We start from the raw sequence: 21,619 nt of genomic DNA on the forward strand, positions 1-21,619 counted from the left end.
TTCTTAGCTTTAGATAGCTAGCTGACGAGTAGACAGTATTTCACTTGAAAGAGAAAGCATGCTATATTTGTATATTGGCTATACTCGCGTTCAAATTTATTGCGAACTGTCGAATTTAAGGAAATTTGTTCTAAACACCTATCTATAATTATTCAGTGTAACATTCAACTAAATAGTAACAGCATATTCAAACAAAATGAAAAAAACATCTTTCTCCCAGTGAAATAGGCTCTTGAGTATGATTCATCTTGTGAGAGAAAATTCAACGATGGTGGGAATTTTTTCTAAACAGAGTTACTAATCATTCTATTCATATGTTTCACTATTATGGAGACTCATTTTCTCCATTGTAAAAATCTACTTCTTTGGGAAATGTGTTTATGGTTGCTGTTTTTCTTTTCTTCTAAGTGAGGAAAACAAAAGCACTAACTGGATTTGATGTTTGGATTGTTTTGAGTGTCATTAAAACCATAATTACCTCAATTTATTTACTTTTCAATGAAACAATATCTATTAGGAAAGCATGTCATAGCCCTAACTCTAGTCAGAAAATAATAAAATCTTCTGTCTTTCTTTATCGAAAAACATTTCAACAATTCAATCAGTTTGTTCCCGCCATTGAAGTAATAAATACATTCCCTTCTTCCGTTATCCGAACAAAATCAAAATAATGAGGGCAACTTTGGAAATTCTTGCCGTATGAGAGTGCTGAGGGGTGTGAGGTCAATTTCGTGATTCTTTCGTTATTCACGAATGGGGAAGCATTCATCTCAGAGGTGAGTACCTCTAATAACTATTTAAAAGTTAAATTGTCGTCTGACCTCTCACCCTCCAGTGCCCTCTGACGGCTTCACCGATGGTGACCCTTTATGAAAGGATCTTTCCTGCCAAATTAAATTTTCTATTTGGATCGTCTGATGACAAAATTTTTGAGAATTCAACCCTATGATGGGGGCAAAACAACTCAACGTAGAGTTTACCCTGCCGAACACGGGAACCAAGTTGCAACTGTGATTGCTTTTCTTCTTCTTTCATTTGATTGGTTCGACACTCACAGTAATAATAAGACATAGAGTTGCCATGCCCTATTCAAATACAATACATGTATTTTGAAACGGGTATCGTACTATCCTTTTCTGTACAACTCATAGGCGAGGGGGGTTGGCGGGTAATGAGAGGTAATGAAGAGTTTGTTTACATTTGAAGTAAGTTGGACCATAAAACAGTGGCGATTGGTTTAGTTGATAATCGGAGGGATATTATATATTTATAAAATGAATCATTTCAGGTGAAAATGTATTCTGCTCAAATAGTTCCTACAGGAAATCTGATTCATTATTAATGATTATGGAAATGGGGCCAGTTTTTCTACCACCAACTAGATTTTTATTTATGTATGGCTTTATAATAAAACGCATGGTTTACTGGGTTAAAATTAAATAATTCCAAGTTAACTAATTCATAACAATGACAAATGTTGATTTCAAAACTAATGAACTTTGCTTCATATAATCAGATGGAGAAATTTGTGATTCTTTCTCAGATTTTATGAACAAGCGGTACAGCTTGTGAGGTCCGATATAAAGAATTTTCGATTAGAAATCATGAATATTTTTAATTACGATTGAGGTTTGATATTATTATGTGATTCCATTCAAAATTGATATCTGAGGGTCTTTGTGGACCGACATTGTTTTTTTTTCAATAACTCATGCTGACGAATTCTATAATTACGAAAAATCATTAATGTAAATGAAAAAAACTGTATTAAAAAATGAAAAATATGTTTTTCATATGTATGCCATAAGTCATATTCATTCTGTGATCAACAGATTAAAAAGCTTTCTGCTCAATGTTCAGTTTGTATACTAAATAGTTGTTCTTGTGCAACCGGTGTTAAATCTGTTATTGCTCACTTTACTACTAACTAAAGTCAGGCAAAGAATATCTGTTTAAAAATCTGTTTTGAAATCTGTTTTTCCGTCTGTCGCACCCCTACGAACGACAACCCTTAGAAGTCGAAACTTGTGCGAGCTAAGAATTAACGAGGTCTTACCTTTTAACGTGTGATTCCTAACACGGGTTGGACGATAGCAAGTGGAAATCGATCGTTCAGACTAGGGCTTGAACCACCGACCAACACGACAGTCAATTCGAGTGAGTAAAGCACCCACGTCGAACCGCCTGACTATCGACTGTTTTGGTTTTTATTTCTTTGCACGAGGCTCTCGAGTTGCATTCAGACAATATTCAATAAGAAATGACTGTAGTCATTTTTTTCTTTTTTTGGTTGGGATATGTCAAATAATGAAATAATATAAACATAGTTTCAAAAAATGTATTGATAAGAATAAATAACATCAAATATATCCCCGTACATAATGTCGGTCCACAAAGACCCCAAGATACCAATCTTGAATGAAATCACATAATAATATCAAACCTCAATCGTAATTATAAATGTTTATGATTTCTAAACGAAAATTCTTTATATAGGACCTCACAAACCGTACCACTTGTTTATCAAATCTGAGAATAAATCACAAATTTCTTCATCTGATTACATGAAAGTTCATTACTTTTGAAATTGACATTTATCATTGTTATGAATTAGTTCATTTGAAATAATTCAATTTTAACCCAGTAAACCACATGCTTCATTATATAGCCATACATAAATATAAATCTAGTAGGTGGTAGAAAAACTGGCCCCATTTCCATAATCAATAATAATAAATCAGCTTTCCTGTAGAAACTATTCGAACACATTTTCACCTGAAAGGAATTATTTTACAAATATATAATTTCCCTTCGATTATCAACTAAACCAACCGCCACTGTTTTATGGTCCAACTTACTTCCCGTAAACAAACAAAGTTATGATACCCTCAATGTAAGGATGGAAAAGGCCTCTCTATTGTCTTTTATTACTCTGAGGTTCGACAACTCTGATCATTGTTTCAGTTTCGAAGGAATATCCCGTCCTTTACTTCGGTGGAGTTTTTCAATTACAATGACAATAATCACACATCTTCCTCTCAATATTATATGTTAGCTATTATCACTGTTGCCAATAATAAAATGCTCAAATGTGAATGAAACATGTTGGAACATTTTTAGGTGAAGATGGTAATGGTTAAACTGGAACCTCTGGCGCAGAGTAATTCCAAAAACAAACACTTTTCCCAACACCAGAAGTTCAATACTATTCTCGACGAGAGCCAGGCAAGTTGGTGTCTTTAGGAGTTTGCGAGAAAAGTTTCGAATTTCTGGTGATTGGGAATGGTACTTGTTTTAAAATCGAATATTAGGAAGAAGATGTGTAATTACTGTGGTTAATTGGAAATAGAGATGGCACTGAACAGTTAAATTTGAAGAACTTGTTCAAACTGTTCCAGTTCTTATCGAAAACCTGTTCTTTTTAACCGTTCATGTTCACCTATTCTTGAAAGACGTCTCATCTTGCGTCATGGTCATTTTTAGCGTTCGGTTCCGAGTGGTTCCGAGTTTCCGTACGTTTCCTCCATTCGACTTGTTGTTCTAGAGTTTCATTTCAGTAACAGGTTGAATTTTAGTGTAAAATAAATGAAAGATCAATCCCTATTCGTATTCTTTTTCAATCACAAAGAAACAAGTGCAACTAGCAACATCTGAAATTTGCAAGCAGGTTATTTCCTTCAAATCTTTTGTGACAAATTTAAAGCGTCATATGCTTATTAAAAAACACCCCACGGTAAAAATTCTACCCACTGAAGGAACAGTGAAAACCCACGTTGAGGAGAATTCACAGCGACAGGGACCTACAATTTTGCAACAGGTAGGTATTTAATTCATTCGTTTTGCAGTTTTTCTGTCCAAAATTTCATGGAAAACAATTTTGACTCGTCGGTGCTCAGTGCAGCGGAGAGCACAAGCCACAGAGCGGTCCCGTCATCCAGTTCCAGCACCAACCTATGCAAGCGTCTTTGGAATAGCCCCTCACCGTCTGAACAAGTTCAGTTCATTGAAAAGAACAGGTTCACTGAACAGTTGACTGATAACTGTTCCGAAGAACCAGTTCGGTTCTTTTGGGCCCATCTCTAATTGGAAAACTTCAAATCTCATAATCTCAAATTTGGTCATATAGCAGATATCTACGAAAGTCCAGAAGGGTCACAAAAATCTTTAATTTAATGTTTTCAAAATTCATACTTGAAACTGTACATGCACAAGTTATAACTGTGAGTTCACAGTTGTTCAAACTTCCCTTTCGCAGGTCTACAAAAGCTTACGATCAAACAATCATTAATCCAAATCAGAAGAAAAATAGCCTTGTATCATCAATGAAATCTTTCATTATGCCACTATGGCTGCTGCAGAGGATGTTCCAGAAGAAGCGCCACAGATTTCAAAGCTGTACATTTCGGCTTGCATGTCTACAAGAAACACCAGATAGGATCAGAAGAGTTTTTAATTTATTCAAGAAACGCTTTATTGTGTGATTTTCACTTAACACGTGTTTCGCTATGCAATAGCTTCTTCAGGCGTGTATGTACGCTCGAAGAAGCTATTATATATAGCTACATATTGCGTTTTTGTGAGACTGTTCAGTGAAAATCTCACAATAAAGTGTTTCTCAAATACGTTATAGCTTTCCATCAAGAATCGGCCCATTCCATCACATAGGAATATTTTTATTTGTACCTATATAGGTACATTTATACCTTGGGTATAGGGGTCATCAAATGATCTTCAATGAATAAATTCCCAGTATGGTGTAAGGAAGTGATTAACGGGTTTTTTGAAATGGGACCTATTTCGCTAAAGTTTTGAAGGCGTCGTGTACACTTTCGGTTCGAAAATAGTGAGGGGAATAATTCAACATGATCAAATTTGTGTGGTATAGATAATTTTCAGTTAAAAGGCATCATTTCTGGAGCTGATGTTAGGAGCTCATAATGATATATAAATGAATTTTTCAGTATCATTCATAACACTCAACTTCTCACTAACCAACTTTCCATTTTTGTTATGAAATGGAAATATTCTAAACTATTGTGAATACTATGAAGAATCCTTGTATGCTTACAAGTTCATTGATTTTGTAATTAAGTTTAATTCAATTAGGTAGGTATAATAAGAATATAGATATTTTCTGTAATCGATCACAGCTAGTCGTGTTCGTCTAGGTGTTCTACTGAAAATGGATGATTTACGTGAGTGGTTTTTCATTTTTTCTTTCTGTATGATAAAACATCATCCTTACTAAAATATTATTCAGTTCAATTAAATATTCAGATGATTTCTTTGAATTGATATGATCTTGAAGTTTACTTGTTTGAGTATGATTGAAAATAATACCTGTTAAATGTAAAAGCGAGTACTCATTTGTAACAGGATTTGTAGAGGAGTCGAACTATTGCATTTGTATCGGTACCACTTTGACATGCATACCACCATTTGTCGGTTTCTAATCGTCGCATCAAAAGATGGTTAGTTACACAAGGCAACAATTTGTGAAAAGTATATGTATCGCGTATCTATGCCTGTTGCATAGAGCATGTCGTACCTCGTTCGGTTCGAATCATTGATGCGACCAGACTTCAAAATGCATCAGGAAACTACCGAGCCATCTCGTAAGGAGCCGAACATGTACAGTATTATGTACATTTTCATACAAAATTACATTTTGCTGTAAAAACGGTAAGGTAGAAAACTTTTGATTCCGGCATTTTCACTGTGTTCCAATAATCGAAAATACATAGATTTCTAGTTAAAACGAGCCACCCTGTATAAGAAATTTAATATTGGAGCTGTGAAAAAATCGTGAAACACTTCAACTTTAGTTTTCAGGGCGACACTTTCCTACGTAAAAATAAATCCTTTCAAATAAGAATAATATTCCTCATCTTAAACATTTTTCATTTTCAACATTTTTGATGCGAGATTTTTTAAAAATTGTATTCAAATTTTGAACTGGAATGAAAAACTCAAAATAAATCACTTCATTAAATGTTCTAACTGAGCACTATCAGCTTGCTCACAATGGTATAAACGAGCTTATGTTTCCTCCCTTACATTCTGAAGTATATCAAGTGTTAGTAGCCTGGTAATTTCTTCTCGTAAATTATCTACAGTAGTTTCCTGCTCTTGTAGACTATTGATTTAAACCATTCCTATAGCGTAGAAAAAAGTCCAATGAAGTCAAATCAGGGAATGCGGATAGCCATATTGTAGAACCTCTCCTTCCAATCCATCGACCGGGAAAGTTATTATCGAAGAACTGTCGCACTAAGCAAGGAGTAGGAACTCAGTCCGACTGAGGAAACTAGTGTAGTAATGAAACTCGTATTGAAATAAAGTCTATATTGTAGAAATTTGTAATTATTATTATGTTGTTGATTTTCACCAGTGAAGGGTCAGTGTTTTCAAAATTTAAAGAAATGGTCCTATAATATGGCTTTCCAAAATTCTTCTCCAAATAGTTTTTGGGGATATTACCCTCAATAGAGGGTAAATTTGGCGTGCCATACTGGAATTTGTATCACTCCATTTGACGATTTACTTACCCATTCAGATGAAAGGTACATTCATTATGTGGTGTAGGTATAACAAAGCTGGAATACGTGTACCGAGAGAATCCCACAAATTTAGATTATTTCATCGAAATCATCTTCGTCCAATTCATGAATCATTTTGATTTCGTTATGGTAGAATTTGTGTCAAATACTGTGTATTTTTCATCATGGCCAACTATTGCAATATGAATACCGTCGTTAGTGACTATTCCTAAACGGTCATGTCTATTATTATCGCTACCAGTTTCCATGGATGTATGTAACAATTTCCATACATATTTATGTGTTAGTTTCTACCCGGATGATTTTCATTGAAAACACGAGCGGTGACCCTTGCAGTTTTTTCACGTTTGTAGTACAAATCCAATATTTCAATACGCTCTTGAAGTGTATAAACCATTTTTTGTAAAACAAAAGAAAATAAACAAAATAATTATTCGAGTTCCAACAGTGCAAAAATTAACACTAATAAAACTTGGCTGACTATTTTAGAGTAATTTTGAAACAAACTCAACAATGTCTTCAGTAGGTAGTAACTATGTGTTGAAATTTAGGATTATATGCATGTTTTGTTTACCCAAGAAATTTTCTCCTGTGAATTCTTATTTCTTTTATTTTCATAAGTACCCACTTTCAACATTTCATATGGTGGGGTTATATATCCAGGTTGACCTTCTAGATTGGAATTGAATAAAAACTTGAGAGTATTTGTGACATCGTTGAAAGGCCTTTGAATTTACTCGGTCACTCTCTTCAGTTCAGTCGAAACTCATAATCCCATCATTGAAGGTAAAATACGGTGATACTGTATAATTTTACCAAACAATACCGACCTGCACAAAAATTTGGATTTACGTTTTACTTACTTCAAAGTTGACTGTATACCGGGGATTGCTTTCAACTTTCAACCTTAAGGGTCGATACACTCCTTCAATTGTTCATTAAAAATAACTCCGGGAATTGATAGACTGACTTATTATAAGCAACGTTTGTTCAATGAAGTTTTTCCTGATAGTTTATAATTTTCGAGAATTTTATTGAAAAAATCTAAGTTAAAATTATTGTAGCTTTCAAAAAACAAATAGAATGGTGGTTTTGAGTTGTGCCCAATACAGGCAGAATAATACCTTCTTGTAATGCACTGTTTAGAATTGATTGAAAATTGTCTATTTCACTCGCGAATAAGACAAAAATATTGATTTTCACAAAAACTTCATAAAACAAAAGTTGAAACATTTTGCATCTCTGAAGGGGTCCCTTAGAATGAATTGAATATAATTTGAAACGTTGGTAAAAATAATAGTTTTCCTACGATTCTTCCTGACTTCGAACGGGTGGCACAGGCCATACCGACTCTGCACGGATAGCACCGTTGATTTGGCATGTTCAAGAGAACTTTCAAAGAAACTGCTTAAATGTTGTCCAACGACGCATTCAATCAAGATAATGGGGGCCATCAAATAAGCTTCAGTAAATGAATTTCCAGTATTGTGTACGGGAGTAAACAACGGGTTTTTGGAATGGGAATGGAACTTTCAAAGGTGTCATATACCGGTCTCAAAATTTTTAATTTTTTTCAATTATTCATTTCAGCTCATTTCGTAAATCTGAGACTACTTTCATGTTTAATTTTTAAAAAATTCGGAGCAATCCATTGCCGTATTTCGTTTCATATGGAAGTGTTTTCGTTCTTTTGATTCATTTCACGCAAGAGGTTCAAATTCTTTTCATCAAATTAGGACTAGGTACCCTAATAGAGTCTTTTTTTCGCAGTCTCTATATTTTCGAAATATTAGTACCTAAGTGAATGTTGAAGAAATAACGTTTATAAAAAAAAGGAATTCAAATATTCCTTTTTTCCCAAATTACCCCAAAGAACAAAATTTTTGAAAATACTTTTGGTTCGAAAATATGATCAAATTTGCGTGAAATAGAGTATTTTCAATTAACACGCATCTTTTCTGTGGAGCTGAGGTTAGGAGTGATATAAATAACATTTTCAATATCATTCGTAACAGTATCATACGCAACATATGGAAACCTTTAATCAAGAGGAAAAACGGTCAACTCCCACCATACCTATAAATAGTCATCTCTCGGAGGAATAGTCTAGTCATCACCCGAAGACGATTGTGGATACTAACAATCGAAACGTCGTGAAGCTATTCATTTTAATTTTTAATTTTATTTGTTATTTCAGATATTTCAAATCATATATCATATTAGAAAATGGAAGTCCAGTAAAATCCAAAATGAGTTTATTGCTGGGTTCAGACAAAATAGTCAATTTTAATGATTTACTGTACCGTTTGGAAATACCACCTCATTTGTTTGATTGCATAAATACTACATAATTTATACGCTACTATATACGCGAACCTGGGCAGCTGGCGCCGAAGAAATATCTGGCGATGAACAGGAAAAATCTACGCTTAACAGTAGGATTTCTGACTGGCCACTGTCAACTAAGGAAACACCTCCATAATATGGGGCTAATGGACACACCTCTATGCAGGAAGAGGAAACTGTCAGGCACGTCCTATGCGAATGTCCGGAGTTATCGTCAATAAGAGAGTGTGTGTTCGACGAGTCTTGGCCTACAACTGCCGATATAAAGGAGATATATCCTAGTGACCTGTCCACCTTCCTGGAAATAACAGGATGGACGATGACGTAGGAGGAGAACTCCTTGGAAGGATGTACAATGGGTAACTCACCCTCCCTACTCTACAGATACAGATACGCGCGACGCAACATCTTTGAGTATTTTATGTTAATGTTACCGTTTTACTTTCAGAACACATAATAGTGACATTCCACTATAGGCACCGAATTCTATTCAAAACTGATTTTTTTGTATTTTTCAATTGCATTTTGAGGTTTCACAAAAAGCGTCTATAAATTATATACCAATGGTATTTGTCTTTAACTATCTTGAATTCAATCAAATTATTCGCCTGTTTTTTGCACAATATTTTCTCTTTGCTTTACAAACTTTTTTGCCAAAAACCTCAATATTCAACGTGAATTGATGAAATAGAAAATGGGTTTGTACCTGTGGCCCCTAGTCGCCCAGATAGTTAGTAAACGTGCTATCTAATGTAGTTGAGGAATAAAGGCTTGGCTAGCTGGACTGGCTGAATACTAATTTTTTGTCCGTTTCACAATATTTCTTTATCAGTGCCGTGTGTTCGTGGTGTTAGGTGAGGTAGTTATTTTTGCAAACCAATTTTTGAAAACTGTTTCTAGAGATCAATTACCCTAACACCAAACTGATATTTTTGCACTAGAGGCGCGTTTCGCTAACAAGGTTAGCATCTTCAGGAGAAGCAAATTGATACTTAAACTAAAGACAAGGGTTAGCTGTTTATATACCTAAAGTTTTTTGGTCCGATGTGGACTTTGTTTGTTAAATGATGATTATCCTAATTGATTTTTCGGTAATTAACTAGTGGAACCACTACCTGCAAATTAATTTGACAACAATAGATTAAAAAGCGGAAGACTTTGCTTCTGTCGGCCAAAAATATAAAAGATTCGTCTGCTGATTACCACGAAGATATGACTGCAGCTCTACTCGAAACCTGGTTCAGTGAGCAGCTTCTCCCAAATATTCCTTCAAACTCGGTTATTGTTATGGATAACGCTTCGTATCATTCTCGGCAATTGACTACAATACCAAACAATAACACAAAAAAGGCAGATATTGTTGATTTCATGCGAAATCATGACATGGAAATACCCGAAAAGATTCCAACAAAAAAGGTATTACTGGCGACCATAAAACAACGTAATTTCAAAAAAGAGTATATTATTGATTCGATGTGTGAAACACGTGTTCATATTCTCTTACGTTTGCCTCCGTACTATTGTGTGTTCAATCCAATTGAAATGGTTTGGGCCACAATGAAAGAAAGCTTGCGGAAATGTAATCAGACACCGACTTTGAATGTTGTAGTCCTTGACAATATAAGGCGAGTGGTGAATGAAGTAGGTAATAGTGATGTGTGGAAGAACTGTGTGGACCTCGTTATAAAAGAAGAGAACAAATATTATGTGAAAAGTTCCATGAATCCGATCGTTATTCAACCCGATGATGATTCCACCTCATCCGAATATAGCGAAAAAGAATTTTGATTTTTCTAGCAATTTTGTTGACCTCTATTATATTGTAAATATATGTTTGACGGGAATTCGATGTATTATTTGTGTTTTCATTGTATTTCAGAGTTTTCGACTCGAAAATCAACTACCTTGAATTTCGAAGTTTTTCATAATCACCCATGGTGGAAAAATTCTGTTGAGATAACTTTTTCATGGAGTGATCAATTGCTATGATTGTAAGAATAAGTAACTGAAAAACTACCACTGAAAAATAATATGCCGACGCCTATGTCGAGGCGGGAATTCCTTCTCTGTGATGTTCCAATTGGTATTGGAAATACTATATCATAATGTAATCATACAAACCATAAATAGGATAGATTAGATTAAATTACTTTTAGAATACTGGATGTTTATATTTTCAGTCCCCGTTGTTGCTAAAGGTGGGTATAGATATGAAAATGGTTCAGTTTATGTTGGGACGTGGAACACTGAAGGCAAAAGACATGGAGAAGGACATTTATTATTCAGCGATGGTGTGAGATATGACGGATTGTTTGAAAATGGTTTATTCCATGGTCGTGGTATTTTAACCTTTCCTGATGGAGCCAAGTAAGAGTTATTATTTCAAGTATTAGATACTTGTCGCAAAATATTGTAATTTATTAATGGTAGATAATAACAGCTTCTGGTGTTTTTTTGTTTTGTGAACGCATATATCAATAAACAATATATATAATCAACCCTATCGAAAAAATAGAACATTGCAAATTATCACTTATATAATAATGATAACAATATTTTATTGAACCACAAAAAATTACATGAGTTAGGTATATTAAGAAACTATCAAGTGAAATGAAGGAAAAAGTGTTAGGAATCACACGTTAAAAGGTAAGACCTCGTAAGTCCTTAGCTCGCACAAGTTTCGACTTCTGAGGGGTTGTCGTTCGTAGGGGTGCGACAGCTGGTTAACGGAAAAACATAATTTAAACATATACGTGCATCGTCCATAATGCAATGCATCACGGAAAATGTTCTTCCACTCAACTTTGAAGAGGAAAAAAAGGAATAAAACTGTGACATGATAATGTTATAATGTAACATGTAACATGATAATGTTATAATATGAATACGAACAAACGCCTTACCTAAAGAATTAGTTTCATCTATTCCTATCAAGCATTCACTTTCATTACAGTCGGCAAATACTCTTTATATTCAGTTAGAATTTTGTGAAATTTAATTGTTTGACAAATTTGGTATCTAAATGACCTCTTGAACACTTCTGTTTTGAATTTTGATATTGAAAGCATTTTCTTATATTGGATATTCAAGTTGTGAATGCCTGTACGATGTGTAATTTTTCTATGAAGATATGAGACTTTTTTGTTACAGACAGCGTGAAATAACCTTCTTATTTCCATGTTGTTCCAATCACACAATATCTTGAAACTTATATGATGTCAAAAATATGACAGAATTGACAGATACTTGATGAAAATCCATTATAACGTAGTAAAAAAACACTCTTTAATGTGACATTTCCCCTTGACAGTTTTCAAAACCGCATAACAAGTTTACAAATCTCACATTGAAATGTATTTTTTGAATATGTTATATGACAGAGCATGCTTTTGGTGGAATGAAAGATTTACAACCGCCAATTAGGATGTCTTTTTTGGATATTAACTGTTCGTTGCAATACAGCCCTTTATTGTATAGCTCTGTTCATCCCCTTATTAAAGAAAACATACAAATATACAGGGTGATTCAAAAGTACTTTGACAAACTTCAGGAGGTGATTCCTCACAATATTCTAATATGAATTGTCCAAATAAATAAATGTCCGGAAACGCTTCGTTTCCAAGATACAGGATGTAGAAATTTTATTTTTATTTTCGCTTTTTTCAAATAACTTTTGAAATACTGAACTTAATTAAACGAAACTTGGTAATAGGAGGTTTTTGAGGTGTCAAATTCGAACCTGATGTTCTTATTGCTCTTACTCGTAGGGGGCGCCACCTACACGTCTTTTTCTTTTTTAAAGATTCATAACTTTTTTGGGCGTACTTCTAGCACATTTTTCAGTAAAAATATCGATTCCTCTATCATATCTACGTAAATAAGCTACCCTTGTTACTAGTCGCTGTTACCAACCGTTTTCTAAATATTTGGACTTGAAAACTTCAAGTCGATTATTTGATAATCGATGCATGTTGAAGTTATTACGAATATTTTGCTTTTTTCACAAGAATGCTTTGGAAATGAATTTGACGTTTTACTCGTTTGAAGAGGTTATTACTGTTGGGTACGTTCCTTTATGACATCCTTAGGCGAAACAGTTATTTTTGTATCAAGGGTGCATAATCAGTATTAGTTTTAATAAAATTTGCAAGAAATGTCAACATTTTATTTCAGGAAATTTTGAATATGTAGAATAAACTAAAATAAACGAAACTAAATTGTATTCAAATAAATTGTTGGAAGTGTCCACCTTCAGCGAAGATACAGGCAGTCAGTCGTCTAGTCATTGAATCTCGTACCCGCTCAAAAATTATTGGTGTGTTTCTTATTGTTTCACAGGCGTCTACTATTCGGTTTCTCAGATCTTCCTCGTTCACTACTGGAGTCTTATAAACTAGTGATTTCAAATGTCCCCAAAAATAAAAATCTATAGATTTGGGGACCTTGGTGCCCACGCCTGGTTAGGTTCTTCTACATCCCTACCGATCCATCGATTTGGATAGACTGTGTTAAGGAATTCCCTGGCTACAACGCTGAAATGGGCCGGAGCCCCATCATGCATAAACCACATGCGGATACGAATTTCTAATGGTACATTCTGAACTAGTCCCGGCAATTCATTTTCTAAAAAGTGTCTGTAAGTTGCGCCATTCAGTCGGAGCGGAAGAAAGAAAGGACCTATCAAGTAATTATCAATTATTGCCGCCCATACATTTACAGAAAATTGATAACGATAATGCCTTTCACTAACTGCGTGCGAATTTTCGAGAGCCCAAACATGGTTGTTATGAAAGTTTGTGATAGCATTTCGGGAGAAGTTTGCCTCGTCCGTGAAGAGTACATATTAAATATTGAGGATTTCCAGCCAATTTTCTCAAAAACCATTGACACATAGTAATGCGTTGGGGAAAGTCTCGTGGCAATAGAGCTTGTACCCTTTGAATATGGTATGGATAAAACTGTTGATCGTGGATAATTCTCCAAACTGTGGACTGAGTAGAATTGACAGCTTCAGCAATTACTCTTGTGTATGTTTCTGGATTCTCCTCGAGAGCGTTCAAAACAGCTTCGTCCAATTCTGGGGTTCGGACTGCTCGTGGTCTTCCAATAATATCAGCTGCCCTCTTAAAGCTACCTGTTTCTGCCAAACGACGGTGGAGACTAGCAAATGTTGGAGCTGAAGGCAGTACTCGATTAGGAAATCGCTCCTGGTAAATACGTCTTGCTTCGCGCGCATTGCCATCCGCAAGGTCATAAACGAAATGCATATCGGCTAAATGAGCATTATTGTTTAAATAATCCATTTTTTCAAAATAAGTGTTTTCTACTTCTACTTACGGAAACTTCAACAAAACGTCTAACTGTCACAAAATATGTAATTACCAAAACTACTCACAAACGTCAAATTTATTTCCAAAGCATTCTTGTGAAGAATGCAAAATATTCGTAATAACTTCAACATGCATCGATTATCAAATAATCGACTTGAAGTTTTCAATTACAAATATTTAGAAAACGGTTAGTTACAGCGACTAGTAACAAGGGTAGCTTATTTACGTAGATATGATAGAGGAATCGATTTTTTTACTGAAAAATGTGCTAGAAGTACGCCCAAAAAAGTTATGAATCTTTAAAAAAGAAAAAGACGTGTAGGTGGCGCCCCCTACGAGTAAGGGCAATAAAAACATCAGGTTCGAATTCGACACCTCAAAAACCTCCTATTACCAAGTTTTGTTCAATTAAGTTCAGTATTTCAAAAGTTATTTGAAAAAAACGAAAATAAAAATAAAACTTCAACATCCTGTATCTTGGCAACGAAGCGTTTCCGGACATTTATTTATTTGGACATTTCATATAAGAATATTGTGAGGAATCACCTCCTGAAGTTTGTCAAAGTACTTTTGAATCACCCTGTATAACTTTTTCCTATAATATACACACCTGATTCTTGAAAACGAACTTGATACTGCATTCAAGTTTGAATAAATAAAGAAAGCACTCCATAGACTTTCTCAATAGAATAAAAAAAATGTATCTTCGAAAATTATTTTGAATTTATCAAAATATTAGAAGACCAATAGATACACTGCCGCTAAATTTTTTCCTTAGCATCTGTACACAACTATAATTTTATATTAATTAGTATTACTTTCTAGCATAATACAAGTGTTAAGTCAGTTAGATGCTATTTTATAAACAATCTTTACTTTATGTACCTACTGCAATTACTATCTTTATATCTGTGTCTTCGTTAGTGTTTTATTTTTATTTTCTGTATTTTTGTGTATTAATTAAATAAAATAAATAAAAAATCTTGCAACTCAACACTTGAAATGTATTATATCATATCCCCAAATATTTGCAGAGAAGTTATCTAAAGTCATATAAGAAAATAACTTCTACCCACTATTATGATTGTCGCGGTATTCAGCGAGCATTATAGGATGTAACCTCTTGCCAAAGTCAATGAGAGAAGAAAATTGAGATGTATTGAGCTCAAATTGTGAATGAATTAACCTCCACTAATTCAAAGTTCATATGAAGTTCCTGTGAGTTACATATTCCAGAAACCAATAATAGAAAATCCCACGCAGATGACTTTTCCGAATAACATTCAAAATTTTCCAGGAACTTGGAATAAGTTTTAAATTGAAAAATATACCTAAATCCATTCACAGGATGAAGTAAATACTATCTCATTTCATTTCGATGGTTGTGCTGTCATCTTCAAGGCTCTACTCTCTTGAGTATTCAAGGAACGTATTCAAAAAACACTTTATTGTGAAGTTTTCACTGAACAGTTTTACAAGAACGCAACACGTGTTTTGCGCGTGTCTTTACTCAGGTAAAGAAGAAGCCATTGTATGGCGAAACACGTGTTGCGTTTTTGTAAAACTGTTCAATGAAAATCTCACAATAAAGTGTTTTTTGAATACGTTAGAAATGCAAAATAGTCACTTTCACATTTTAACTTTACAGATACGAAGGAGAGTTTTTTCGAGGATGGTTTCATGGGTACGGCGTATTCTGGAGAGCAGACGGTACTAGACATGAAGGAGAATTTAGAGGAGGCAAAATATGGGGTTTGGGTATGTTGTGACTATTCCAAACTTGAAGCAATTTCGGTAATTTCTGTCAACAGTGTGAACAAATATCTGAAAATTTGGATACAAACCCAGTATAGTACTAAATTTTATTTGGCAAGGTATATAGGTTATTCCAGGTTTTTATGTTACTCCTTTGAACCAAAATTCAGTATGTATTTATCCACGTTGTCAGTAACATTTATACGCTAATTTATTAATGTTGCCTAAATACTTCAAGAAACGAACAGTACATAAATTTCAAATAAAAATATACTTCCTCTCAATGACGTTTCAGACATCAACTCTGTTCCTTTTCTCGAATACTTTCAGGGAACAACAAAAATTATATAGTTTCCAGTAAAATTTGATATTTGGCCAAATTTTTTTCATTCCAGTGGGAGAAAACAGATGAATGCCTGGAATAACCAAGAATCTCTTTCAGTTTTCGTAAGAACAGTGGCTTTCGCGACTGAAGACATGATTAGAGAGAACAAAATTCAAGTAGGCCGTGGTCGAATGTAACTTATAGTACCAAACGTTTTGTCGTTTACTGAGGCAGACATACTCAGTGGTACATGCATTGACTGCAAGGGCGAAGGTAATATTTCAAAGTCTCAGTAACGACTGACAGGGAGCACCGTGTTCACTTATTTTTATACCACCACCCCCCCTAAAATTATAAAGACGAGGGAACACGGAGCTTCCCAGTCAGTCGTTGCTTAGACTTCGAGAAGGTATACTGTCAAAATATCAGCATGATTTCTGTAAAGGTAAGTCGACCGAAACATACGATTTTGTCAAATATATCTACGACTTGCTATATGAAAAAAATATTTCGAAGCACTTTTCTTAGATTCATCAAAAGCATTTGCTATTATTGATCTGAAGATAATTGAAAGGAAATTGTATTCCCTTGGTTTTCGTGTAAATTTATTGTCTGGATGATGTCATACATGCGCTTTTGAAAATATCAGTTAAAATCGGAGAGCATAAATCTGAATATGATGAGATGGATCTGGGAGTTCCTCGGGAATCAATTCTGGGCCCGCTTATTTTGTTGTTATTCATAAACGATATACCTGACCGTATTAGTACAGATTCTGTAGTTCTCTATGTAGATAATTTTTTTAAGGACATTGGCAACTGATTCAGATAGTCCTGAAGACTTACAAAAAATATGAATAATTTTGCAGAAAAATTCATAACTCATAACTCATATTGATACCATAAATATGTTAAATACCAATGTACTCATCGATGTTTATTATTCTCTAATCTACTTCCACATATCGTATAACATCAACATCTGGGGATGCTCCAGTAACTCAAGCAGAATATTCGTTTTCCAAAAAAGAGTTAATCGATTCATAGATGAATCGTGTCGAACATATTTTCAAAAATATAAAATTTTAACTATTTCATGTAAATATTTATATTATCAAATGTATAATGTTTTTTATTGTATGTATGAATATAAATTTAATGAATGTATATGTGTACAAATCTGATAAATAGTGATATTTTAATATTGTTGATTGTTAATGTGTCTACCATCACATGGTTTTCATTTGTAACCTATATCGTGCTGTATGTGATCTGAAAGGATTGAATAAGTCTATCAGCCCTGATTTTGTTTTCTCTAATCTCTCACTTTTTGTTCACGATTTTGCCAAGGTAAACTTCACATAGACATAGATGAAGCGTTCTTCAAACACATACAGAAAGAAAAAAGTATACAGACAAGAATGCATTTGGAAAATCAATTCGAAATTATCCAATACTTATATAATAATAGTCATTCTTCTTTATTTTCCTTCTTCCTCTTTTCTGTATTCAAAATATTGAATAAAATACACACCCACAATCTCGCTGACGACAATTTTGTTTTAGGTTTGACGACATTTTCTGACGAAACACATGGGTTTCCAAGAAACGAAGGTTACTTCCAAGATTGCCAACTGAAAACATTGGTTAAATGTCCTGAAGTTATCCAGAAAGCCCAACGCTTTGCTTTTATAATAAGACAACAATTTATCACAAATTCTGATATGTGAATGCATCCTATATATATAGTCCTGTGTATATATATATATATATATATATATATATATAAAAATATAAATAGATAAATACATTCCCATATTGACTTCAATTTAAGAGCCACCGGTAGACAGCTGTTTTAGCCTATTGGGCATCGTCAGTACCGGGCAGGCGGTCCTCGATTGAAGACAAAATGTGAATAACCAAGAAAAGTACTTGATAAAATAACTGCGTAAACGCAATAGATGATTCCATTTATGTCTCGCTTGCGTTTACGCAATTATTTTTATCAAATACTTTTCTTGGTTATTCACATTTTGTCTTCAATCGAGGACCGCCTGCCCGGTACTGACGGAATATATATATATATATATATAATATATATATATATATATATATATATATATATATATATATATATATATACAGTGTGACCCATTAAAAATGGAACCACCCCTGTAGAATGTGCATTTTTCAATCAATCTCAATTTTTTTTATTGAAATATTAAGCATGAAAAACTGTATCTTGTCACTAACTTTCACAATTTTAGTTTCATTTCCAAGGCACTCTATGGTTTTTTTTGTTTGTCAAAAACGCCAAAAGTTTATTAGGCAATTTTTGTTTTCAAATTTGACTACACCACTGGATTCGTAGTCGTTATAAATCAAAACTGTCAAATTTTCATTAAAAAATATTTGTTAACAACGAAGTTACAACAACTTCAATTTTGGAAACAAAGTATTTGTTTGTAATTTTTATTCAGATTATAGACATATTTGAGATCTGACAACACTGTCATCACCAAGTAGAACACCAGTGAATTTGTACAGTGAAAATCCGAAGTCAACAGCTCAATGCGTTCTACAGTTATAACTCCTGAAAATATGGTAATGTGAGAGATTTGTGGTGCAAGCGTTTTGTAATAAAAATCTGACTACGCCACTGGATTTGTGGATAATATTCCCTTAAAATCATTCATTTGAGTGTAGGTTACGAGAAGTGTATTCTAGAATAACAGAAAATTAAAAATTCATTTTCAAGTTATGCAGTACTTAGTACATTCTTCCGCATAGCCGCTAAAATCAAATTGATTTCAAGCATGGAAATCATTTATTCAATAATAAAACAGAGAGCAGGACAAAAATTGTTCCCTGTAAATTCTTCATAACTCAGCTAAAACAATCTTTTAGAGGAGATATCAATAATTTGAGGAAGCTGAACTCATTATGCAAAGGTTTTATAATAAATCAACAGTAGGCTGTGATTTTGACAGTTAATCATAAATAAAATAATAGTTGTTAGTTACGTGCATTTAATAATGGCTTTGCAATTATCATTAGAAGAAAGAATTGAAATTGTGAGAATTTCTGGGGACAATTATCATAGTGAAAGAGAAGCAGCTAGGATATTTAATCACAGACATCCAAATCGACTTCCCATTGACAGAAGCACCGTCAGTAAAATTAACAAAACATTTAAAGAAACCGGTGCAGTCAGCAAACATATTTAAAAAATAATCACCGAAGAAGAAATTTAAACGAAGGTGCTGTTTTAGATTATTTTAGAAACCACCCAAACAGAAGTTTACGAGTCGCCAGTTTGGATTTAAACTTACCGAGAGAGACTATTCGACGATGTCTTAAACAAAACAAAATGAGAGCATTTAAACCTAAATTTCTTCACTCTTTAAAGGCAGGTGATGAAGTGAAACGTATGGAATTTTGTTTGTGGGCACAAGGCGAGTACCTGAATACAAGAAATTTTTTAAACTGTATAATGTTTAGTGATGAAGCTTCTTTCAGCACCAATGGGGTAGTTTCATCGCAAAATGCTCAGTATTGGGCTACGGAAAATCCGCACCGGATCATAAATTGTAAAAGTCAATATTCCGAAAAAGTTAACGTTTGGTGTGGTATAGTACAAAATAGAATAATAGGTCCATATTTTTTTTATGGAAACATAAACGGGCAAAATTTTTTGGAATTTCTAAATAACCAATTATCGGACGAAATAGATGAAATGCCTCTTGCGGAACAAGTAAATTTATATTTTCAGCTCGACGGCTGTTCCGTGCACAATTCGAGGATTGTTAAAGAGTGGCTAAATAACCAGTTTCCAAATCATTGGATAGGACGAGGTAGTGACTTAATTGAATGGCCACCTAGATCGCCTGATCTAACAATATTAGACTTTTTTCTGTGGGGTATTCTGACACAAAAAGTATACAGAACAAGACCAACGAATCGAGCTGAACTCATGCAAAGGATACGACAAGCTTGTGCCAAAATTACAGTTCAACAAATAAGAAATAGTGTAAACAATATTCGGAAGAGATACGATAAATGTATTGAACTTAATGGAGGTTTGGTAGAAGCCACAAAAATTTGAATGTTTAGTTTTAAATCAATGTTTATTTTAGTGTCAGTTTTTTCTTAATGGCAATTAATTGTTGAATAAATACTTTGAAACTTGTTTGTATACATTTTGTTTTCATCAGCTATAGAAGAAGGTAGAGTAAGTTCAGAATCTCATAAAATGTGATTTTCCAGGTGCGCTGTTACAAAAGTACTATTATTTATTATTGGGAAACTTCCAAAAAGCTTACAAGTATGACCATTAATACTTCAAGATTCTATCAAGATTTGGTAAAAGCGCAATTGGGAAATCCCATGACATGAGATTCTGAACTTGGTCTACTACTGCGTAACTTGAAAATGAACTTTTAATTTTCTGTTATTCAATTATTCAATTTTTATTTTAATTTTCACTTCTCGTAACCTACACTCAAATGAATGATTTTAAGGGAATATTATCCACAAATCCAGTGGCGTAGTCAGATTTTTATTACAAAACGCTTGCACCACAAATCTCTCACATTACCATATTTTCAGGAGTTATAACTGTAGAACGCATTGAGCTGTTGACTTCGGATTTTCACTGTACAAATTCACTGGTGTTCTACTTGGTGATGACAGTGTTGTCAGATCTCAAATATGTCTATAATCTGAATAAAAATTACAAACAAATACTTTGTTTCCAAAATTTAAGTTGTTGTAACTTCGTTGTTAACAAATATTTTTTAATGAAAATTTGACAGTTTTGATTTATAACGACTACGAATCCAGTGGTGTAGTCAAATTTGAAAACAAAAATTGCCTAATAAACTTTTGGCGTTTTTGACAAACAAAAAAAACCATAGAGTGCCTTGGAAATGAAACTAAAATTGTGAAAGTTAGTGTCAAGATACAGTTTTTCATGCTTGATATTTCAATAAAAAAAAATTGAGATTGATTGAAAAATGCACATTCTACAGGGGTGGTTCCATTTTAAATGGGTCACACTGTATATATATATATATATATATATATATATATATATATATATATATATATATATATATATATATTAACTATTGGAATAGTGGGGTATTGCAGCAAGTACATGAGTACTCTTTTACGTTAGCCCAAGCTTTCGAAAATTTTATTTCCGTCATCAGGGAAACTACAATAATATAAGTTTTGCAGTAAAATCAAAAAATATTACATGCTCATGACTTACATCTTATGTGAGGATGGTTACATTGA

At 33.7% G+C, this 21,619-nt stretch overlaps 1 protein-coding gene across 1 annotated transcript; it reads left to right on the plus strand.

Moving 5' to 3' along the window:
- The first annotated feature begins 5,110 nt into the window (after window positions 1–5,110).
- Window positions 5,111–18,090, plus strand: rtp (MORN repeat-containing protein retinophilin). Its single transcript, XM_074172791.1, has 4 exons — window positions 5,111–5,195; window positions 11,087–11,273; window positions 15,888–15,997; window positions 17,885–18,090. The coding sequence occupies exons 1-4, from the start codon at window positions 5,183–5,185 to the stop codon at window positions 18,046–18,048; spliced, it is 474 nt and encodes a 157-aa protein (XP_074028892.1). The 5' UTR covers window positions 5,111–5,182; the 3' UTR covers window positions 18,049–18,090.
- Window positions 18,091–21,619: the final 3,529 nt, after the last annotated feature.

This window comes from Leptinotarsa decemlineata, unplaced genomic scaffold (genome assembly GCF_025532065.1).
Source record: "Leptinotarsa decemlineata unplaced genomic scaffold, Ldec_3_MD MMD2_tig00000199_RagTag_RagTag, whole genome shotgun sequence".
NCBI lineage: Eukaryota > Metazoa > Arthropoda > Insecta > Coleoptera > Chrysomelidae > Leptinotarsa > Leptinotarsa decemlineata.

Bases quoted from the DNA above. Each gene is read 5' to 3' on its own strand.
- rtp (XM_074172791.1), top strand. The intron at 11,274-15,887 runs GTAAGAGTTATT...TTAACTTTACAG, and splicing joins ACCTTTCCTGATGGAGCCAA to ATACGAAGGAGAGTTTTTTC. The intron at 15,998-17,884 runs GTATGTTGTGAC...ATTTTGTTTTAG, and splicing joins AGGCAAAATATGGGGTTTGG to GTTTGACGACATTTTCTGAC.